General features: G+C 40.3%; 2 protein-coding genes across 2 annotated transcripts in view; one reads left to right on the forward strand and one right to left on the reverse strand.

Moving 5' to 3' along the window:
- LAMB3 (laminin subunit beta 3) overlaps window positions 1-22,179 on the reverse strand; it is a 150,854-nt gene that overhangs the window by 90,481 nt on the left and 38,194 nt on the right. The gene's annotated exons all lie outside the window — the stretch shown is intronic.
- The window catches only part of HSD11B1 (hydroxysteroid 11-beta dehydrogenase 1), a 30,590-nt gene continuing 14,489 nt past the window's right edge, over window positions 6,079-22,179 (forward strand). Inside the window, exons 1-4 of the mRNA XM_033197670.1 lie at window positions 6,079-6,556; window positions 7,336-7,466; window positions 8,248-8,359; window positions 8,483-8,668. Coding sequence (XP_033053561.1) covers window positions 6,469-6,556; window positions 7,336-7,466; window positions 8,248-8,359; window positions 8,483-8,668 — 517 coding nt within the window. The 5' untranslated portion in view covers window positions 6,079-6,468. The remainder of the gene's footprint in view (window positions 6,557-7,335; window positions 7,467-8,247; window positions 8,360-8,482; window positions 8,669-22,179) is intronic.

Raw genomic sequence — 22,179 nt, forward strand, 5'->3', positions numbered from 1 at the left:
CAAGAAAACACACAAGATGGGCCAAAGCCCTGTGGTGGCCATGCTGAGGTCAGTCCTCTCAGCTGTGCGGGGCTCTTCCATTGCTCCCCATGCTGCCAGTGTTTCAACAAACCTTTCATTGAATAACTTTGTTTAGTTATTACATGGCCCCCTCTCTCTTTTATGCTCAGGTGTAAATCCACAGGAGCTAGGCAAGAGGGAAAAACCTGAAAAACTACAACTACAACATGCTTAGAACTGTCTACTTAGATCACGCCCTTAAAACATAAAAACAACAGAATTTTTTTTTAATTATAAAAAGAACTGTTTGCACCTCCATCTCCACGGGTGGCAGGGATCAGACCATGCTCATAACCTCGTGAGGGTCTCTTCTTTCCTAGAAGGCCCTTGGCTCTCCAAGGCAAATAGATTCCAGGTATTCTACCCCCTCAGTCCCCTACCACAAGCTACATGTGCCAGGCAGGAACGGGAAAGCACACAGAGGGGAATTTATCCTATGCCTACTTCATTCTCTCAGATCCAAGATTCCATTAGGTAAAAAATAGAATAAATCTGTCCATTGAGATTGACATGAAGGATTGACAAATGAGAACTTCTCCCCTCATTAGACATACACACGAGGGAGGAGAACAGGAGGAAGGGAAGGAGGAGGAAGTCTATTATTGGATAAAATCGCATGAAATGATAGTTCTTTCTATAGTGAGGAAAAGATCTTGGCAGCTGTGAGTTCCTAAAATCAGACCTGAGGAACTGGGGTGAGAATGGGGTTGGGAGTGGCAAGAAAGGGAGAATTTTATGCATTATTGTATTAGCTTGTTTTCACACTGCTAATAAAGAGATACCCGAAACTGGGAACAAAAAGAGGTTTAGCTGGATTACAGATCCACTTGACTGGGGAGGCCTCAGAATCATGGCAGTAGGTGAAAGGCACTTTTTACATGGCAGCAATAAGAGAAAAATGAGAAAGAAACAAAAGCAGAAACCCCTGATAAACCCATCAGATCACAAGAATAGCAGGGGAAAGACCGGCCCCCATGATTCAATTACCTGCCCTGGGTACCTCCCCCAACACGTGGGAATTCTGGGAGATACAATTCAAGTTGAGATTTGGGTGAGGACACAGTCAAATCGTATCATTCCACCCCTGGCCCCTCCAAATCTCATGTCCTCACATTTCAAAACCAATCATGCCTTCCCAACAGTCCCCCAAAGTTTTAACTCATTTCAGCATTAACCCAAAAGCCCACAGTCCAAAAGTCTGATCTGAGACAAGGCAAGTCCCTTCTGCCTATCAGCCTGTAAAATCAAAAGCAAGCTAGTTACTTCCTAGATACAACAGGGGTACTGGTGTTGGGTAAATACAGCCATTCCAAATGGGAGAAATTGGCCAAAACAAAGGGGTTACAGGGCCCATGCAAGTCTAAAATCCAAAGTGGTAGTCAAATTTTAAAACTCCAAAATGATCTCCTTTGACTCCAGGTCACACTGATGCAAAAGGTGGGTTCCCATAGTCTTGGGCAGCGCCACCCTGTGGTTTTGCAGGGTATAGCCTCCCTCCTGGCTGCTTTCATGGGCTGGTATCGAGTGTCTGCGGCTTTCCAGGCAGATGGCACAAACTGCCAGTGGATCTACCATTCTGGGGTCTGGAGGATGCTGGCCTTCTTCTCACAGCTCCACTAGGCAGTGTCCCAGTAGGGACTCTGTGTTGGGTCTCCAACCCCACATTTCCCTTCCACATTGCCCTAGCAGAGGTTTTCCTTAAGGGCCCTGCCCCTGCAGCAAACTTGCTTGGGAATCCTGGCATTTCCGTACTTTCTGAAATCTAGGGAGAGGTTCCCAAACCTCAATTCTTGATTTCTGTGCACCAGGTGGAAGGCTCAACACCATGTAGAAGCTGCCAAGACTTGGGTATCCACCCTCTGAAGTGAAAGCCTGAGTTCTAGGCTAGCTCCTTTCAGCCACTTTCAGCTCCTTTCAGCTGAGACGCAGGGCACCAAGTCCCTAGCCTGCGCACAGCACAGGGACCCTGGGCCCAGCCAACGAAACCACTTTTTCCTCCTGGGCCTCTGGTCCTGTGATAGGAGAGGCTGTTGTGAAGGTCTCTGACATGGCCTGGAGACATTTTCCTCATGGTATTGGGGATTAATAATTGGCTCCTATGTATGCAAATTTCTGCGGCTGGCTTGAATTTTTCCTCAAACAATGTGTTTTTCTTTTTTATATCATCAGGCTGCCAATTTTCTGAACTTTTATGCTCTGTTTCCCTTTTAACATGGAATGCTTTTAACAGCACCCAAGTCACCTCTTGAATGCTTTGCTGCTTAGAAATTTCTTCTGCCATATACCCTAAAAACCTCTCTCAAGTTCAAAGTTCCACAAATCTCAAGGGCAGGGGCAAAATGTTACCAGTCTTGTTGCTAACACATAATAACAGTTACCTTTGCTCCAGTTCCCAACAAGTTCCTCATCTCCATCTGAGATTACCTCAGTCTGGACCTTATTGTTGATATCACTATCAGCATTTTTGTCAAAGCCATTCAACAAGCCTCTAGGAGGTTCTAAACTTTCCCACATTTTTCTATCTTCTGAGCCCTCCAAACTGTTCCAACCTCTGCCTGTTACCCAGTTCCAAAGTCACTTCCACATTTTCAGATATCTTTTCAGCAATAGCCCACACTACTGGTACCAATTTACTGTATTAGTTCATTTTAACACTGCTGATAAAGACATACCTGAAACTGGGAACAAAGAGAGGTTTAATTGGACTTACAGTTCCACATGGCTGGGGAGGCCTCAGAATCATGGAAGGAGGTAAAAGGCACTTCTTACATGGCAGTGGCAAGAGAAAAATGAGGAAGAAGCAAAAGCGGAAACACCTGATAAACCCAGCAGAGCGTGTGAGACTTATTCACTATCACGAGAAAAGCACGGGAAAGACCAGCCCCCATGATTCAATTACCTCCCCCTGGGTCCCTCTCACAACATGTGGAAATTGTGGGAGATACAACTCAAGTTGAGATTTGGGTGGGGACATAGCCAAACCCTATCAATTCTCATTTAATATTAAGATCCTCTCCTGTTTCAACGTTGCAGTGTTATTCTCCCAGGAAAGGCAGAACCTCTGAACACAGTGTTCACCTACTTTTTACTCAGGTTTGCCCGAGAAGATTCATTTACGAACGAGACTACTTGCTTAACAAAGCTATTAAACAGTCATGAAAAAGCACTACAGCTGCCACCTTCTAAATGGCAGGTGTTTCTTTCATGATCTACGTTTTATACCAAATGCAAGGAACTTCCCCTCTGGCTGCCCCTCCTCACATTTTTGCCATCTCCTATCAGTCTCCCCAGATCTGGCCCATCCTTCACAGTCCCATTCTTGTTCTCAGCCCTATGCACTTTTCACTCTGTTGCTTGTGCTTGATTCCATTTATTCCGGTGGGAATGATCAAATCAGAGAGAATTCCTGGCTGGGCTCTAATACTCACCTCCAGCAGTGAAAAGCCCATTCTGTGCAAGTGGGCTCCAGGTATCCCGTGAAAGCCTGCTCTGGAATGTGAATGGTCAGTGCATTACAAAGGAGGGCGCAAGGAGTGGAGTGAACAGTTCGCTCTTTTGCTATGGAACTTTTATTCAATCAGGGAATACTTGACTTGAAACAAATGCTAGCCGAAACAGTTGTATTTCATTTTGTCTTTGTTATTTTTTAAAACTTTGTTGAGAACCCCAGAAAGAAGATTTGGGGGATGGGATTGATCTGTTCTGACCAGAATGCTGAATCCCAGTGATTTCCCCAGATTAAACCAGGCTCCAGGAAGACAGCAATTTTCTTATTGCTGCAGTATCTCAAAAACACTAAAACAGCAAGTTTATTGAATGCCTATTTTGAAGCAAGGCTAGTGGGAAATGGAAAGAGACAAAGATGAAAAAGACATAATCCATGTCCTCCAGGAGTTTACAAGCTAATGAGAGAACCAGTCGTGTAAATATGGACACAAAGTAGATTAGATGTTTATTATATAATATGGTTAAAGTGTGGTCCCCATGGGTCTCTGAGACCCTCTTGAAGGGTTGAAAGGTCAAAACTATTTTCATAATTACACTAAGACATTACCTTATTTTTCCAGAGGCTACGGGATGTATGCTAATGCCACTGCCCTGACTGCTAATGGAATGTATGCTTATGTATTCTTGAGTTTTAGAAAAAAATCCTCAGTCTTAATTTCTAATGCATCAACTGTAATAGCAATATCAATAGGTAAAACCTGCACAGGCAAAAGTTCTTTGAGGTCCTTGGAAATTATTAAGAGTATACAAGGGTCCTGAGACCAAAAATTTGAGAACTGCTAAGATTTAATGCATCAACTACCATTACACAGTGTGCTTGTTTCTCATCAATGCATTTTATATAGCAATTATTTTATCTAATCCCATGAAAATCACTTTATTGGATGCTTTTGACATATCCTTATTTTCTAGCATCGTAGCTATTAGGTCATCTAATTATTAATCTGTTTGTGTCTTTGGGTTTAAATGTGTCTTTTGAGGCCACACAATGTTGGACTTCATTTTTTAATGGAGCCAACAATCAGCAATTGTTAATGCATTTGCTTTGTGTTCTATTACTCTGCAGTTTATCTTACTCATTGTTATTTTTGCTTTCTTTAAATTTATGTTTTCTTAATGGACTTTAAAATTCTTTATTTCTTTTTTATGTCAGACAGTAAAGGTCCCTAGTCTGCCCATCTTTCTATCATTTCAGTATCATCATATTTCAAAATAACTTTTCATTGTTTCCTACAATCTTACTATTAATAGTATAGGATTAAGAAAATAAACCTTATCTGGGTTCTGGCTGGCACTTCCTTTCCTCTAGGGATGAAAACGGAGTCTAGTCTGTAATATATCTTGGTATCATGCATATCTGTATAAAATTATACAAATGTATCTTACAGTTCTAAAGGCATGTAATCTAATTTTTACTTGAATTTTATCTTTTTTCTCTTTTTATCCTTCATAGACCTCGAGCTCTGTCTAGCCCTCAACTGTTCTCAAATCTCCATTGTTTTCTACAAGTGACCCTCACAGCTGTGAGCCTTTGTTGACAAATTGTTTCATCTCCTCTGGGTCTTAAATTATTTTCTCTTACTCTAAAGTGAAAATTTGATGAGTGTTTCCAGATACTGCACTTGGAATCATAACTTAATTTCCCTTAATCTTGTATAAATTCTGTCCCCCACTACTCCCAACTCCTATCCCTCCTCCAAAGCACTGATACTTATTATCACATTTAAATTTTTTCCCTGCTCTACTGATAACTTGCAGAACTCAGGATTGCATTGTGGTGGGGTAATTTCCATGATTTGATTGGTTGGCTTTGAGTTGAAAAACTTAACAATGATACAGCTTAAATTCTTTGAGGATTGTTCCTTAATGAATTCATGCTACAGACATACTGAGGTGGTTATTTTTATATTCCCTGATAATAAATTCTAAATTGCTAGGGGTTTCTCACCACCCTCATCCTTTTACTGTTACTAGATCTATTTTTAGCTGGTGTGGGCGTCCCCAGCTAGTTTCACTTGCCTAATGCTAGTTCTTTTTTCTTCTACATCAGGTCGCCTCTTCCTAGCATCTTCTCCATGTTTCTTGTTCCTCTACAGAATTTACAAGACCCAGTTTAATAGTTTAGTGCCTTTTTTGTCACTCATTATTTCTTCTTTGTTATCTGTTAAAGTAATAAGTGTACGATCCATTGCACTTGCCTTAGAGTCTTGAACCAGTCTTGGATTTCCCGCCATCTGGGTTCTGGCTGGCTTGCAATTTCTCCTTTGATGTTGTAATACTTTTTCATTGAACTTGAGTGTGGAGCTTATAGAGCTTGTTTGCTTTCATTATTTTTTCCCAAAATGTGCACATTTTTTTCTTAAGCTTATTTTGCTGTTTTGTGCTGTTATTTTTAATTGCTTCCGACTGGGTGGGGGAGTAGGGGGACTGAAAGTGAGATTTGGCTTGAGTTTGGCTCTCTTTGCTATTACTCACATTTCCCCCCAGAAGCCCTACATGCACTCCTCTCTCTCTGTCTTTGACAAATCACTTTCGAAAGATCATTGATCCCTGGCGTAAATGGTGTTAAGAGTAAGATGGACTTGGGTAGGGATGCTCAGGAATCCAGTCCTGTACAGTCATGAGCTTGGCCATCTGGAAGTCTCCTCTTGCTCAATGAAATGGAGTAAACATTGTCCATTATGAAATCCACCACACAGGCTGCCAGGGACGAATGGGATCCCACCCAAAGCCAATCGCTGCTCTGACAGGGAAATTGGCTAGCACTGCCTGAGACTACTCCAGCCTCCCCCGTCCCTGATGTCACAATTCAGAGGCTGCTGCCTGCTTAGGAGGTTGTAGAAAGCTCTGTAGGTTCTCTCTGTGTGTCCTACAGGAGTCTTCAGGCCAGCTCCCTGTCGGATGGCTTTTATGAAAAAATATCTCCTCCCCATTCTGGGGCTCTTCATGGCCTACTACTACTATTCTGCACATGAGGAATTCAGACCAGGTAAGTACCCATGTGTCTCACTTTGGAGGAATAGGTTTTAAAAACACAGGGGTGCTTAGTGTTCCTGAGGACCAAGATGGTTCTTGATCCTCAAAGTTGGTGAAAATGAGGGAACCCTGAGGTAAAACAGTACTTTTGTGTCCTCCAGCCACAGGCTGTGGGCAGGGGGAATGTGTAGGGAGGGTAATCGTGTAGCCAAAATCTTGCCAAATAGGCCATGCTTTATTTGGCACCCTTAATGGAAAGCAATTTCAAATATTCTACAAAAATGAGAGTAATACCCAAATTCACAACTCAGCCAGCTAATTGGGCTCTATGAAGAAACTGATAAGTGGGAGGCAAAGAAAAAAAAAATCTCTGGAGATGATGACTACATAGAAGTGAGGGAAAATCCCTGGAATTTCTATGAACACATGTGTTTTGATTCCTTGTTAAATATACTTTCAATTGAGCAAAATTGAAAGAGTCCAGAAATGTCTGGAACTCCAGCATTTTAGCTGAACCATGCATGACTTTTCTGGCCTCATCCTATGATCTCTTTCCATGGAGGGTTTTAGAAATGACAGTAGGGAGGCTGTCAGCCCAAACCTCCCACTTCAGAGCATGTTTATGAAAGACGTGGCCTGTTCCCACAGTGATTTAGGCAGTTTGTGACAAACCGATCTGGGCTCATAACCTTTAAGTTACAAATTGAGATAAGGCTGCCTATATCCAGAGAGGGAGAAAGAATTTTGCTGCCAACTTGGGTATGGTCCTCACTTCCTTTTGGGGTTCCTCAGAGATGCTCCAAGGAAAGAAAGTGATTGTCACAGGGGCCAGCAAAGGGATCGGAAGAGAGATGGCTTATCATCTGGCGAAGATGGGAGCCCACGTGGTGGTAACAGCGAGGTCAAAAGAAACTCTACAGAAGGTGAGGGTTCCATGCCCGCAGATACATGTACCCTCACATGCCCAGATGTGTTCTTATATATGCTCACATATACACAGAAGCTAGCATATCGCAGATCTATATACAGATGCACATGCACACACACACACACGCTTAATTTTGCACTCTCATATATAGATTCAAACACCAAAAAACCCACAGGAATATAAAAGTATGCATTTAAATATTCATTCGTGTGTGTGTGTGTGTGTGTGTGTGCAATATATTCTGCAACAGAGTCCTTGAGCTATATATGCTCACAGACATGCCTAGTCACACACATTTACACATGGAACTCCAGATACATAGAGATGTGTTCAAAAACTTAAATCCCAGTACCTGCTCATGAATACATATCCTCATACCCATGCAGACTCCCAGGCACATGCCCTCTCATGGACTCACAAACCCAAGGATGTACAAACATTCACAAACCTAGAGCTACCCACATAGTAACCAGCACCTACACTCATACTGCCTGCAGAAATACCTATTCACAGAAGCCATGAGCATAAATCATGAACTTAAACCCCAGCACTGTGATGATTTATTCACTTAAACACCACCATGTTCCAGAAAATATTTCAGACAGAGGACGATGATCATGAGGGTTATATTCGGCAACACACACACAAACATACTTACCATTTCTTACCTAAACAGGGCTATGAGCAATCTCTTATTTAAGCCCCCCATTACTTCAGATACTATACCCCAAAAGTCTGTAGCTGAGACTGATGCCATTTCTGCTTTGTCACTGCAGGTGGTTTCCCACTGCCTGGAACTTGGAGCAGCCTCAGCACACTACATTGCTGGCACCATGGAAGACATGACGTTCGCAGAGCAATTTGTTGCCCAAGCAGGAAAGCTCATGGGTAAGGCTGTTTCTCTTCCCTCCTCCTCTGAACTTTGCCCTTGGGGTCACCAAAGAGCTTTTGGGAGGAGAATGAGAAAGGTATCAACCCCAGATGATTTCTTAATATAACCATCTCTTGCAGGAGGACTAGACATGCTCATTCTCAACCACATCACCAACACTTCTTTGAATCTTTTTCATGATGATATTCACCATGTGCGCAAAAGCATGGAGGTCAACTTCCTCAGTTATGTGGTCCTGACTGTAGCTGCCTTGCCCATGTTGAAGCAGAGCAATGGAAGCATTGTTGTCGTCTCTTCTTTGGCTGGTGAGTGGGAGAGGGACCAATGTGGAAGGTAAAAGAAAAAAAAAATGCCAGGGATGATGCTAGCCTCTGAAGTAGACATAAGTTTTTATCAGTTTCCATGCAGAGAAGTAATAAGGGATTGGTCAAGGTAGGTGGGCTACAAAATTCTTTTAAGTAATGGAGAAAAAGCAGCAGCTCAGATTGCCCATTGGAAGCCTGAATTGTTTTCTACAAAGGAAGGTCAAAGGGACTTGAGGGGCTGCTGGAGGTACAGCCTGTTCTGGTCCTAAGGGAGAGACCTAGTTACAATATTAACTTGAAGTTGAAATGTTCATAGTAATATTAAACAAAAGCTGATTAACAGCTTACTCATATGCATGAGCAGGCAGATGTACTGATAAGAGACTTGCAGGGGGGTGATTTGTGGACTCAATGAGAGGCATGTATCCTGAGTAAAGGAGACACTGTTACAAACTAGTGACACCATAAAAAAATGAGGGATTGGTCAAGGTAGATGGGCTACAGAATTCTTTTAAGTAACAGAGAAAAAGCAGTAGTTCAGAGTGCCCATTGGAAGCCTGAATTGTTTTCTACAAAGCAAGGTTGAAGGGACTTGAGAGGCTGCTGGAGGTACAGCCTGTCTTGGTCCTAAGTGAGAGACCTAGTCACAATGGATAAAAAGGACTTTGCTTCCTCCATAACCAAAAACCATAGGTTGGTGAAGTTATGTAATGTGAAGGTAGAACAGAAAAGTGAACTATTTCAACAACACACCATTGTCTGATAAGTGGGCTAAGCTAAAGCTAAATAAAATGAACAACAAGAAAAAAAAAAAAAAAGATGAATAGACCTGCCTATACTGGGTGTATTCTCCAAAATCTGAACATGTTAACATGAAAAGATCAATTTAAACAACCAGCTGGGTAGGGAGGAAATGTGTCCAGGGAAATATTCATGAAAAGATCTCTGTGGGATCAAGAGAGGTCCCTGGTGTTCTGGATGGTGGTAGTATCAGAAGCCATCACCAGTGAAAAAACCAGTGAGTTCCCAGCTCGGGACATTTCTAGGCCCATTTTTATCATAGATCCAGGAGACAAGTTCCGCACATCTTTGTTGATTAGTCAGTTAGAAGGAAAGTGCACACACCAGGATCAAAATCTGCCATCTAAGTGTAGTTCCTGGCAAAATAAAAACAAACAACCTAGAGGACTCTGTAAACTATTAAGCACTTCACAAACATTCTTATTGAAACTAATAGCACCATCTGTGTTGTAAAGAGTTCTCCTTTCTGCCCAGGGAGGGCCTGCATAGTGATTGGATAAAGGGGCAGTGTGTCTGTGCTGCCCACCAAACAGAGTGATTGATATGCATCCCGGTGCTTCCCAGACAACACAGACTCCCCACCCCTCCCCAGACACAGACTCTCTCTGGGCTGGAAGAAAGGGAGAGCTTCCGGATGCATACTGAGTGGGAGGGTGCTGGGCACATCCCCAATCCATCCCAGGGCATTGGCCAAACTTCTCACATCAGTCATGATGTAGGTGGCTTTAATGATTTCAGTTGATTAAATAATACATTGACTCTAGGCAAAGGATGTATTTCACCTTTGAAGAATGTAACTTTCTAGAATGTACCCATGATCTAAATGTGCTCAGAAGGACTAAGAATTACTGTTGAGCCCAAGGACGTAATGAAATTCTGATAATCTCTGTTTCCCTGTATCTCCTACACTTATTGAATGAAACTTGGTAATTTCCATGAACTATGGGAGGCGGGAAATCTAGCTGGATGAGTATCTTTGGTGTTTATTGTTGTGTAGCCAAAAAATTCCAGCTTTTTTGCCTTGAAACCTGTCTATGAACTTGCAAAGTACAGACACATTGCTGTCTTGCTGCAACTGAAGAATATTCTCTGCTTTATGATGTATTCTTTTAATCAGTCAGTAAACATGTTCATTAATCCTTCCTCTTTAAAATCTAAACTCTATAAATATGGGATGCTAAACATCAAGTTGATCTTAAGGTCAGCCAAACAGTACTGGGGTGGAGTTTTAATCATTTCTTCTAGGGAATACATTAAGTTGTTTATTGAGTTTCAGTGATAAAGAATTGTTTTTATCCACAATACATTTCTGGGTATTGCATTACATGGGAATGCTATACTTCTAATATGTTCCTTAAAGGCTTGATTATCTATGTAGCATTAACAGAGACAATATTGCTGCTTCTGGGAACCTCTTCATAGTCCACATCTGTCCACTATTCACCACCTTTTCTTGGCAACCTATTGAGCAAGTTTCTTGTATGTGTAACATCCCGTTACATTGATTAGCCTCCTCTCCTTCCACCACTTGCTAGTTAGGATGTAAGTTCAGCTACTGTAACAAAGACCCGAATTTACAATGGCTTAAGCAAATCTAAATTTACTTATCTCACACAAAACAGGCTGGATAGGGAGTCCAGGGCTGATACAGTAGTTCTGTCCCATGAGGCTGTCCAGGAGGCCTTCTATCTCAGAACCACCAGTCCTAGAGTGCTTGTTTACAACTGCGTGTTCAAGATGGCTCATTGGCATGTCTGAATTCTAACTCAAGAAAATGAAAAAAGAAGGATACCACCTGGAAAGTGTACACTTTTCTTCTGCCACAGCTGGCTGCAATTGTTACCTTTATTCAAAGGGAACAGGTATCCAACTAAAAATCAGGAGTTCTATTTCTGTAAAATACACTGACATTGATAAACAACTAGCAACCTCTCCCACATCACCCATGCTAAAAACACGTAAGACTAGAAAAAGAGTATACCCTCCAGGCCATCCCACATATGAACCACATACACACACACACACACATAAGACTCATTCCCTCCACATGCAAGGTCCATCACAAAAAACAAAGTCCTTCCATCAGGCAGTGTGTGCAGGGGACAGTGGGGTAGGAGAAAGAATGGAAAGAGGATACCTATATAGTATTCATGAAACAAACTGAAGTAGAGATATTAATACTTCAATTTGACTGAAAAATCACTGGAGTGGGCAGAGAACATTTGAAAACATCTGGAAAAAAAGTTTATCTGACATTAGTCAAAATAGGTCATCTTAGGTTCAACATTAGAAAAGTAAAGTTAGTTTCATTTTCGGGCTCCTGGGCTTGGTGAATCCCATCACTGTGGCATGTGTTATCAGTTGCACACATGGCAGCTAGAACTGAACATCTAAGGCCACTTCTCCATCTGCTTTATGCCCCTGAGAGGAATCATGGACAAAACCCTGTCTTCCTCTGCTCCTTTCTCCTCTCAAAATCTACTTAGCCCACTACCTCCTATGAAGTCTTTTTCAGAACTCACCAGAGCCATTTCAATGTTTCTTCTTTGTCTTTATCTACTATATTTTGGCAAGTTAACCTTAGAAATCTGACTTCCTCATCATTTCTCTTTTTTGGGTTTATTGGTAATTCAAATACAACTAATACTACTCATAATTACTAATAACACAAACGTTAAACATACTCGGCAAGCAATGTGTAGGGATAGTAATCCTTCTGGATCAAGGAAAATGCAAGGTATATTTTGAAGTGAATTTGGACATCATAAAAGACTCGGTTGCTTTAAATATTCAAAATGAAAATAGATCAAAAGGAATAAAAGAACCTTGTCAAAAACTTTTGAATGCTCAGACTTCTCTTGAGAAGCTCCATAAAGTATCTCCAGTTAACTATTCACCTTTCTCCAAGTAAATCTTTTTAAAAAATCAGCTTTCTCTATATATATAGATAGTCTTATTCAAATGTATTCCTTTTCTGTTTTACTCATTCGCAGCATTGTTTCATACTGTTTTTTAATGTACGTGTGCAGTCTTTCAGGCACTTTGAGTTGACTAGCCAGGGGCAAACATTCATAAGACAGTGCTTTGTGGGAAAACTCAAACCAACAGATGAAGTCACTTGCTGGATCTTAACCTATTTGTCAGTGGAGGTCTGCCTGTGTGGTCTAAACCTATTTCAAAAATTCAACATTATGAAGAGGGGAAAAAAAAAACAGGTTTTTCAACTACACATATCAACTAACAGGACTTGGAAGACCTATAGCGATGTTTTGCATAGACAAGGATATACAGATGTTAATGTCATCCCCGCCTTCAGTTCAGTTCTGGCATACCCACTCCTTCCTGAAAGGTGGGCCAATGTCTCAATGTATGGCTATGCCTTGGGGTATTGGTGGAGGGGGGAACCCAAACTCTAGATTCTGAACGGGCCTTAGAACTAAAGTGGAAAAGGGCAATTTATCCCTTGCCACAATTGTTCTCATTTTTCTAAGAAAAGATGCCTCTTTACCCTTAAATCCAATTACCTCAGAAATAATCTTCAGGAACCAGGATTTCTGAGGTGAGTGGAAGTGTTTATCCATGTGAACGTAAGCATTTACATGAGGGATGGGGAGCGGCGACGGCCACACAGGGTTGAACTGTGTGTTGAGGGATGGGTAGAAGTATGCAGAGGTGAGGTATGTGTGTATGTAGACGTGTCATCCATAGGGCCTATAAGAATGCCAAGAAGGAGATCGGAGATCAGAGTAAAATCAGCAACCTGGGCATAAAAGTTCCAGAAAATTTGTTCTATAAAATGTAATCATTCATTGTTGCCTAACTTTAAGAGATCGTGTTTGGGCAACACTGGGAGGATTGAGACAGAATCTGCTAGATTTTTCTAGGAATTCAATTCTGCATCTGCCCCAAAAAGAAAGGAGTGGGGGAGATTTGAAAGGGAGGAAGACTCTTTGATGAAGACAGTGACAATTTAGTGCAGGCTGAGAATAATACAATGCTACCCATAATCACTGTTGCTTCGTGTTTTCTTCTGGAAAAGCTAGGTAGTCGAGGTTACTTATCTCTGCTAGACCACAGGTTTCATTCAAGTGCACTTGTGGATGGAAATAGCAAGGTTCTACCATCATTTGTGTCTTTATGTCTCCTTACCAAGGAATTTGAGAAGGCTTACAACAGATACATTCTATCTGGAAAAACACAAATAGAAAACTAGGTCTTAAGGAAAGGAGAATATAAATGTGCCCAAATTAGACTCGGTATAGATCCTGTGCTTAAGCTTCAACATTGGCACTTGAATTTCTTAACAATAAGAAAAAGAAAAGAAAAAGGACAGGATCAGTATACAGCCAGCACTCTGTATGCCTGGGTTCTACATCTGTGGATTCAACCAAATGTGGATCAAAAAAAAATGGGGGGAATAAATTAACAGAGTTATAATAAGTAAAACTTGAGTTTACCACATGCTGAGTACTATGTTGAATTCACAGAAATGATATAAGATGTAGGCACCGAATTAGGTATTATAAGTAATCTAGAGATAATTTAAAGTATACAGGAGGATGTGCATAGGTAATATGCAAATACTACACCATTTTATATATGAGGGACTTGAGTATCTGTGAATTTTGGTATCCACAGAAGATCCTGAAACCAATCTCCCTTTGAATACTGAGGGATAACTGTACTCAGAGTAGGAAAAATGCATGATTCTTATATTCATTTAATTGTTTTTTATTTTTGTGTATTTTTTAAAGTCTAGGTCTTCATTTGTCCTTTTGTCTAAGGTAATTTGGAAATATGTACCAGTAACCTTAAGAATGTTTCCTTTGGCCGGGCCCAGTGGTTCATGCCCGTAATCCCAGCACTTTGGGAGGCTGAGGCGGATGGATCACGAGGTCAGGCGTTCGAGACCAGTCTGGCCAAGATAGCGAAACCCCGTGTCTACTAAAAATACAAAAATTAGCTGGGCATGGTGCTGGGTGCCTGTAGTCCCAGCTACTTGTGAGGCTGAGGCAGGAGAATCACTTGACCTGGGAGGCGGAGGTTGCAGTGAGCTGAGATCGTACCACTGAACTCCAGCCTGGGCAAAACAGAGTGAAACTCCATCTCAAAAAAAAAAAAAAGAATGTTTCCTTTATTTCACCCAGTCTAAGTACAATACTATATCAAGGAAATAGCTATTAAATTAGTCACAGATTTAGGTACAAAAACATTTGTTGTAGGATTTTTTAAATTGCAAAACATTGGAAGTAACCTAAATGTCTGGCAGTAGGAAAATAACTAGTTGTACTATATATAATTTATATCTGTATCTGTATCCATAGCTATATCTATATCTCTGGAAGGACATTTTCCAAAATACTAGCATGATTATATCTAAACTACAGAACAATGAATGATTTTTATTTTTAGCTTCATTTTTTTTCATTTTCCAAATTTTCATTGTGTGTGTGTGCATGCATGTGTAACTTTTATAATCATAGAAATAGTTCAATAAGTTGTTGGGAGTGTTGTTTTTCCATTGCTTTGTGACTCTTTTCATAACCTTTTATGAGAAATCCATTTCAGAAATTATTTGCTTCTTGCTGTGCTTCCTTCCTTTGAATATAATCGTATACACTCACAATATCTTCAATGGATTGGCTCCAGGGCCTCCCACAGATACCAAAATCCATGGATGCTCAAGTCTCTCGTATGAAATGGCATAGTATCTGCATATAACTTAGGCATATCCTCCTGGATACTTTAAATCCTCTCTAGATGACTTATAATACCTAATACAATGTAAATGCTATGTAAATAGCTGTTATATTGTATTATTTAAGGAATAATGACAAGATTTTAAAAGTGTGTACGTGTTCAATACAGACACAAAATTATTTCCTGAATATTTTCTCTTTTTTTTTGAGACAGAGTCTCGCTCTGTCGCCCAGGCTGGAGTGTGCAGTGGCTGGATCTCATTCACTGCAAGCTCCACCTCCCAGATTCACACCATTCTCCTGCCTCAGCCTCCCGAGCAGCTTGGACTACAGGCGCCCGCCACCTCGCCCAGCTAGTTTTTTGTATTTTTTAGTACAGACGGGGTTTCACCGTGTTAGCCAGGATGGTCTCGATCTCCTGACCTCGTGATCCACCCATCTCGGCCTCCCAAAGTGCTGGGGTTACAGGCTTGAGCCACCGCGCCTGGCCCCTGATACGGAAATCAATACAGGCAGTCCTCTGTATCCATGGGTTTTGCGTCTGTGGATTTAACCAACCCTGAATATTTTCAACCCATGGTTGGTTAAATCCACAGACGCAAAACCCATGGATACAGAGGGCTGCCTGTATTGATTTCCATAAGTAGAAGTTTGCTTAAGTACTTCAAGAGGAATGGTTGGGGAGAGAGAGCATAACTTCATGTCTGAGAAGTTTATTCCATAAACAAACTTGAACAAGTGCTTCCCAAATATAGTCATTCATTCATTTATTCAAAAAATATGCATGAGGGTCAACTCTGAGTCAGGCACTATGCTGGATGCCAGGGCTATGGCAGGGAGCAAGAAGGCCAAGGCAAGATACCTGTTGTGCACCCACATTCTAGTGTAAGCCAAGTTGTTACTGTATTGTTTATAGTTGTAAAAACAAACTAAAAAAAAACTAGAAACAACGTAAGTAGCAACAAACATAAAACAAACACTCTAAGGGATAAAAATCATGTTACAGATCTATTGGAAGGCTTTTTATTTCTTGGTATACAAAATAAGAGTATGTTTTACAACTGCTTGCCTGTGAAAGCTGTTGAAACACAGCATTTTACCCACAGTGACTAGGCTGTGCTCTCCTTAAAGGCAGGCACATTGTTCATTCATTTCTGATTCCCTGGAGCTAACAAATTTGGCAAATAATCAACACATTCTTCTTGAATGAACAAATGCTAAAATGGCTTGCTAGTACCTGGATTTCTGACTTCATGTCTTTCCTTAAACTGTGTTGGAGACTCACAGTCATATTTTCCCTCCATATTTCCTTTCTGTTTCTAGGCCTTCGTGTCAGGGCTTCTTAATAAGGATACTATTGGCCTTTGGTGAGGGACAATCCTTCATTGTGTGGGACTGTCTGATGCATTGTCGAGCATTTTTTAGCATCCTTGGCTCTGAATAATTCAATGTAAAAGCCACTCATAGAGGCCAAACAAGATAGGCATCTTCACGGGGGAGGAAGGTGGCAGCACAGATTGACAAACTTGAGTAGGATGGGACAGGTTTGTGTCATGGAGCAGATTTGGGACATCAGAGACTGAGTGAGATGAGGATGGCATCCTCACGTGGGGCAGCAGTGGTGGCCTAGTGTGAAGTTTCAGAGCCCAACTGGGCCAAGGAGGGCATTCATGTGGCATCTGGCACAGGGTATCAGAACTAAGGGGGGTGATGACGGCGTCTGCAAGGGGGCCTGCCATGGGCAGCCCAACATAGGGTGAAAAAGGCATTCACCAGGCATTCATGTAGTCTGGCACTGGGGTGTCAGAACCCAGGTGGGATGAAGAAGCCAAATGAAGAATGATCACATACAGGGGCATTAATCACATAAGTAATACATATTGCAGATCTTGGAAGCCCCAGGTTCTCACTGTCAATGTTACAAATATGAAAGGGAAGAAAATAAGAATGAATCCTCTAGTGCTGGATTGCAATTGGAAGTGTGGGTATGAATTAATAGTTGTTTAATATACATGGACAGATATATAAATATAGATGTGTATCTATATATACATGCATGTATTCGCTCACTCTGTCCACTGACAGGACCTGGGAGCACACTTGGTGCCCAGATCTTGTTTTCTAAATATCATTCTCCACTAAAAAAAAGAAAAAAGAAAAAAACACCGAGGCTTCTTAGAGAAATGATTGATTCCAGGGCAGTGGCAAGAAAGGTACAAGATAAGCCTGAAAATCTTGTTCTGCCAGTAAGTACAGAACTGCTCAAAGGATAATAGGCACACATTACTAGGACACAGAAGCTAACTTTAAAGGGATCCCATTAGCCAAACCTAGAACCATTTGGGGCATCAAAATAAATAATAGTAACAGATTATCACCCATTGCAAAAACAGGAAATAAGTCCATAAGGTCATAAATAAATGCATGAATAAATAAATCAAGACGGGAAGGATTTTTCATGAATAAATAAATCAAGACAGGGGAAGGATTTTTCATGAAAGCCAACTAATAAGAAATGATGAACTTAGAAAATCAACATTTGGTAACCATAATTGTAATAATTCAGCCAGGAAGCAACAAAGGATGCTAAAACTAGTGGGTAAAAGTTAAACAAGGAAGAGGATATTTACATAGTCTCAAAGTACTACCCCCTGTGCAACAACAACCAAAAACACCACAAACGACCTGATTCAAAAATGGGCAAAGGATATATGACAGACCCACAGCTAACATCATACTGAATGGGGAAAACTGGAAACCTTTCCTCTAATAATTGGAACTAAACAAGGATGCCCACTTTCACCACTCTTATTCAACACAGTACGGGAAGTCCTAGCCAGGGCAATCAGGCAAGAGAAAGAAATAAAAGACATCCAAACTGGAAAACAGGAAGTCAAATTTTCACTCATTCACGTGACATGATTTTATAATCAGAAAAGCCTAAACACTACACAAAAAAACTCTTATAACTGATAAACAAGTTCAATAAAGTTGCAGTATACAAAATCAACATACAAAAATCAACAGTGTCCCCATATGCTAACAGCGATCAATCTGAAAAAAAAAAAAAAAAAGTCAAGAAAGCAATCCCATTTACAATAGCTACAGAAAAAAAACAAAACAAAACAAAACAAAAAACCTAGGAATAAATTTAACCAAGGAGGTGAAAGACCTCTATAGGAAAAACTATAAAACACCCATTAAAGAAATGGAAGAGGACACAAACAAATGGAAATATATGCCATGCTCACGAACTAGAATAAATTAATGTTGTTAAAATGACCATAATACCAACAGCAATCTATAGATTCACTGCAATTCCTATCAAAATACCAATGACATTTTTCACAGAAATAGAAAAAAAAAACCCAAAATTTGTAGGGACCCAAATAGCCAAAGCAATCCTAAGCAAAAAGAGCAAAACTGCAAGTAATACATTACCTGACTTGAAAATATATTAAAGGCTATAGTAACCAAAACAGCATGGTATTGGTATGAAAATAGACAGAACAATGGACAAGAATAGAGAACTCAGAAATAAACGCATGTATTTACAGCCAAGTGATTTTCAACAAAGGCACCAAGAACATGCTTTGGGGAAAGGATAGTATCTTCAATAAATGGTGCTGGAAAAACTGAACGTTCATATGCAGAAGAATGAAACTACATCTCTATCTCTCACCATATACAAAAATTAATGCACAACAGATTAAAAACTTAAATGTAAGACCTGAAACTATGAACCAGAAGAAAATGTAGGAAGAACACTCCATGACATTGGTCTAGGCAAATATTTTATGACTAAGGCCCCAAGAGCACAGGCAACAAAAACAAAAACAGACAAAGAGGACTACATTAAACTAAAAACCTTCAGCATAGCAAAGGAAACAATCAACAAAGTGAAAAGACAACCTGTTTGATGGAAGAAAATATTTGCAAAATATCAATCCGACAAGGACTAATATCCAGAATATACAAGGTACTTAAATAACTCAATAGGAAAAAAAACTATGTGTTTTTAAAATGGGCAAAAGACCTGAACAGACATTTCTCAAAAAAAGACAACAATGTATAAATGGTTAACAAGTATATGAAAAATGCTCAGCATCACTAATCATCAAGAAATTCAAATTAAAACTACAATGAGATATCATCTTATCAAATTGCTATTATCAGAAAGACAAAATATAACAGATACTAATGTGGATGCAGAGAAAAGGGAACTCTTATATACTGTTGGTGGGAATGTAAATTATTGCAGTCACTATAGACAACAGTTTGGAGATTTCTCAAAAAAATTAAAAATAGAACTATCATATGATACAGCAATCCTATTACTGGGTATTTATCCAAGAGACAGAAAATTGGCCAGGTGAAATGGATCATGCCTCTAATCCCAGCACTTTGGGAGGCTGGGGTGGACGGATCACTTGAGGTCAGGACTTAAAGACCAGCCTGGCCAACATGGTGAAACCCCGCCTCTACTAAAAATATAAAAATTAGCCAGGTGTGGTGGCCTAGGCCTGTAATCCAGCTACTTGGGATTATAGCTACTTGGGAGACTGAGACAGGAGGCAGAAGTTGCAGTGAGCCAAGATCGTGCCACTGCACTTCAGCCTGGGCAAGAGGTTAGACTCCATCTCAAAAAAAAGAAAAAAGAAAGAAAATCAATATATCAAAGAGATATATGCAACTCCATTCATTTGCAGTAATGTGGATGGAACTGAAAGTCATTATGCTAAATGAAATAAGTCAGACACAGAAAGACAAACACTGCATGAACTCACTCATATGAGGGAACTAAAAAGGTTTATCTCATGAAGGTAGAGAGTAGAATGATAGTTAACAGAGACTGGGAAGGATATCAGCATGTGGGCAGGAGGGTGAAGAGGGGTTGGTTACTGATTACAAACATGCAGTTAGAAGGAATAATTTCTATTGTTCAATAGTAGAGTGACTATAGTTAGTAACTACGTATTGTACATTTCAAAATAAGTGAGGACTTGAAATGTTCTCAAAACAAAAATAATAAATACTTGTGATGATGGATATCTTAAATACCCTTACTTGATCATTACATATTCTATGGATGTAACAGAATATCACAGGTACCCCATAACTATATACAAATATTACGTATCAACTTAAATTTTTAAAAAAATTTAATGGGCAAAGAACTTGAATAAATATCTTACCAAAGACAAACAAGTGGCCAGTAAGCACATGAAGAGATGCTAAACATCATTAATCATTAGGGAAATGCAAATTGAAACAACAATGAGATACCACCTCACAGCACTAGGATGGCCACTATCCCCCACACTCCCCCCAAAAAACAGAAATAGCAAGTATTGGTGAGAATGTGGGGAAACTGGAATGCTGTGTACTATTGATGGCAATGTAAAATAGTACAGTCACTATGAAAAACAGTATGGCAGTACCTCAGAAAATTTAAAATAGAATTATCATGTGATCCAGCAATTCTAGTTCTGGGCATATACACAGAAGAACTGAAAGCAGGAGGCCAGGTGCGGTGGCTCATGCCTGTAATCCCAGCACTTCGGGAGGCCAAGGCAGGTGGATCACCTGAGGTCAGGAGTTCAAGACCAGCGTGGCCAATATGGTGAAACCCTGTCCCTACTAAAAATACAAAAATTAGCCGGCCATGGTGGCAGGCGTCTGTAATCCCAGCTTCTCAGGAGGCTGAGGCAGAGAATCGCTTGAACCTGGGAGTCGGAGGTTGCAGTGAGCCGAGATCGCGCCACTGCACTCCAGGCTGGGTGACACAGTGAGACTCTATCTCAAAAAAAAGAAAAGAAAAGAGAAAAAAGAAAAGAAAGGAAAAGAAAAGAAAGGAAAGGAAAGGAAAGGAAAGAAAAGAAAAGAAAGCAGAGTCTCAAAGAGATACTTGTATATCCATGTTCACAGGAATAGTATTCGTAATAGCGAAAACACTGTATGTTTCACTATTAGCAACCCAAGTGTCTATTGGCAGATGAATGGATAAGCAAAATGTAGTATGTATATACAATGGAATATTATTCAATCTTTAAAAGGAAAGAAATTCTGACACATGCTACAACATGGCAGGACCTTGAGGACATCATGCAAAGGGAAATAAGCCAGCCACAGAAAGAGAATGAACCCTCTGGTGTTGGTTTGCAATTGGAGGAAACTGTATGATTCCACTTATATGAAGTTCTTAGGATGGTGAAAGTTATACAAAGTCGAAAGTAGAAGGGTGGTTGCCAGGGGCTGGGGAAGGAGAGAATGCAGAGTTATTGTTTAATGGGTATAGTTAGTTTTGCTACATGAAAAGAGTTCTGGAGATGGATGGCAGTGACGGTTACACAATAATATGAATGTACTGAATGCCCCTGAACTGTCTGCTTAAAACTGGTTAAGATAGGCCCCGGTGTGTGATGTTCCCCTCCCAGTGTCTACGTATTCTCATTGTTCAACTGCCACTTATGAGTGAGAACATGCAGTGTTTGGTTCTCTGTCCTCGTGATCGTTTGCTGAGAATGATGATTTCCAGCTTCATCCATGTCCCTGCAAAGGACATGAACTCATCCTTTTTTATGGTTGCATAGTATTCCATGTTGTATATGTGCCACATTTTCTTAATCCAGTCTATCATTGATGGACATTTGAGTTGGTTCCAAGTCTTTGCTATTGTGAATAGTGCCACAATAAACATACGTGTGCATGTGTCTTTATAGTAGCATGATTTATAATCCTTATAAAGGATTGCTGGGTCAAATGGTATTTCTAGTTCTAGATTGGCTGGGGGAGGGATAGCATTAGGAGAAATCCCTAATGTAAATGACTAGTTGATGGGTACAGCAAACCAACATGGTTCGTGTATACCTATGTAACAAACCTGCACGTGGTGCACATGTACCCCAGAACTTAAAGTATAATTTTTAAAAAATGGTTAAGATAGGTTTTTTTTTAAAGTACCACCAGAAAAAAAAAAAAAAAAAAACTTACTGATTACGAGGGGGAAAA

This window comes from Trachypithecus francoisi, unplaced genomic scaffold (assembly GCF_009764315.1).
Source record: "Trachypithecus francoisi isolate TF-2019V2 unplaced genomic scaffold, Tfra_2.0 Lachesis_group5, whole genome shotgun sequence".
Classification (NCBI taxonomy): Eukaryota; Metazoa; Chordata; class Mammalia; order Primates; family Cercopithecidae; genus Trachypithecus; species Trachypithecus francoisi.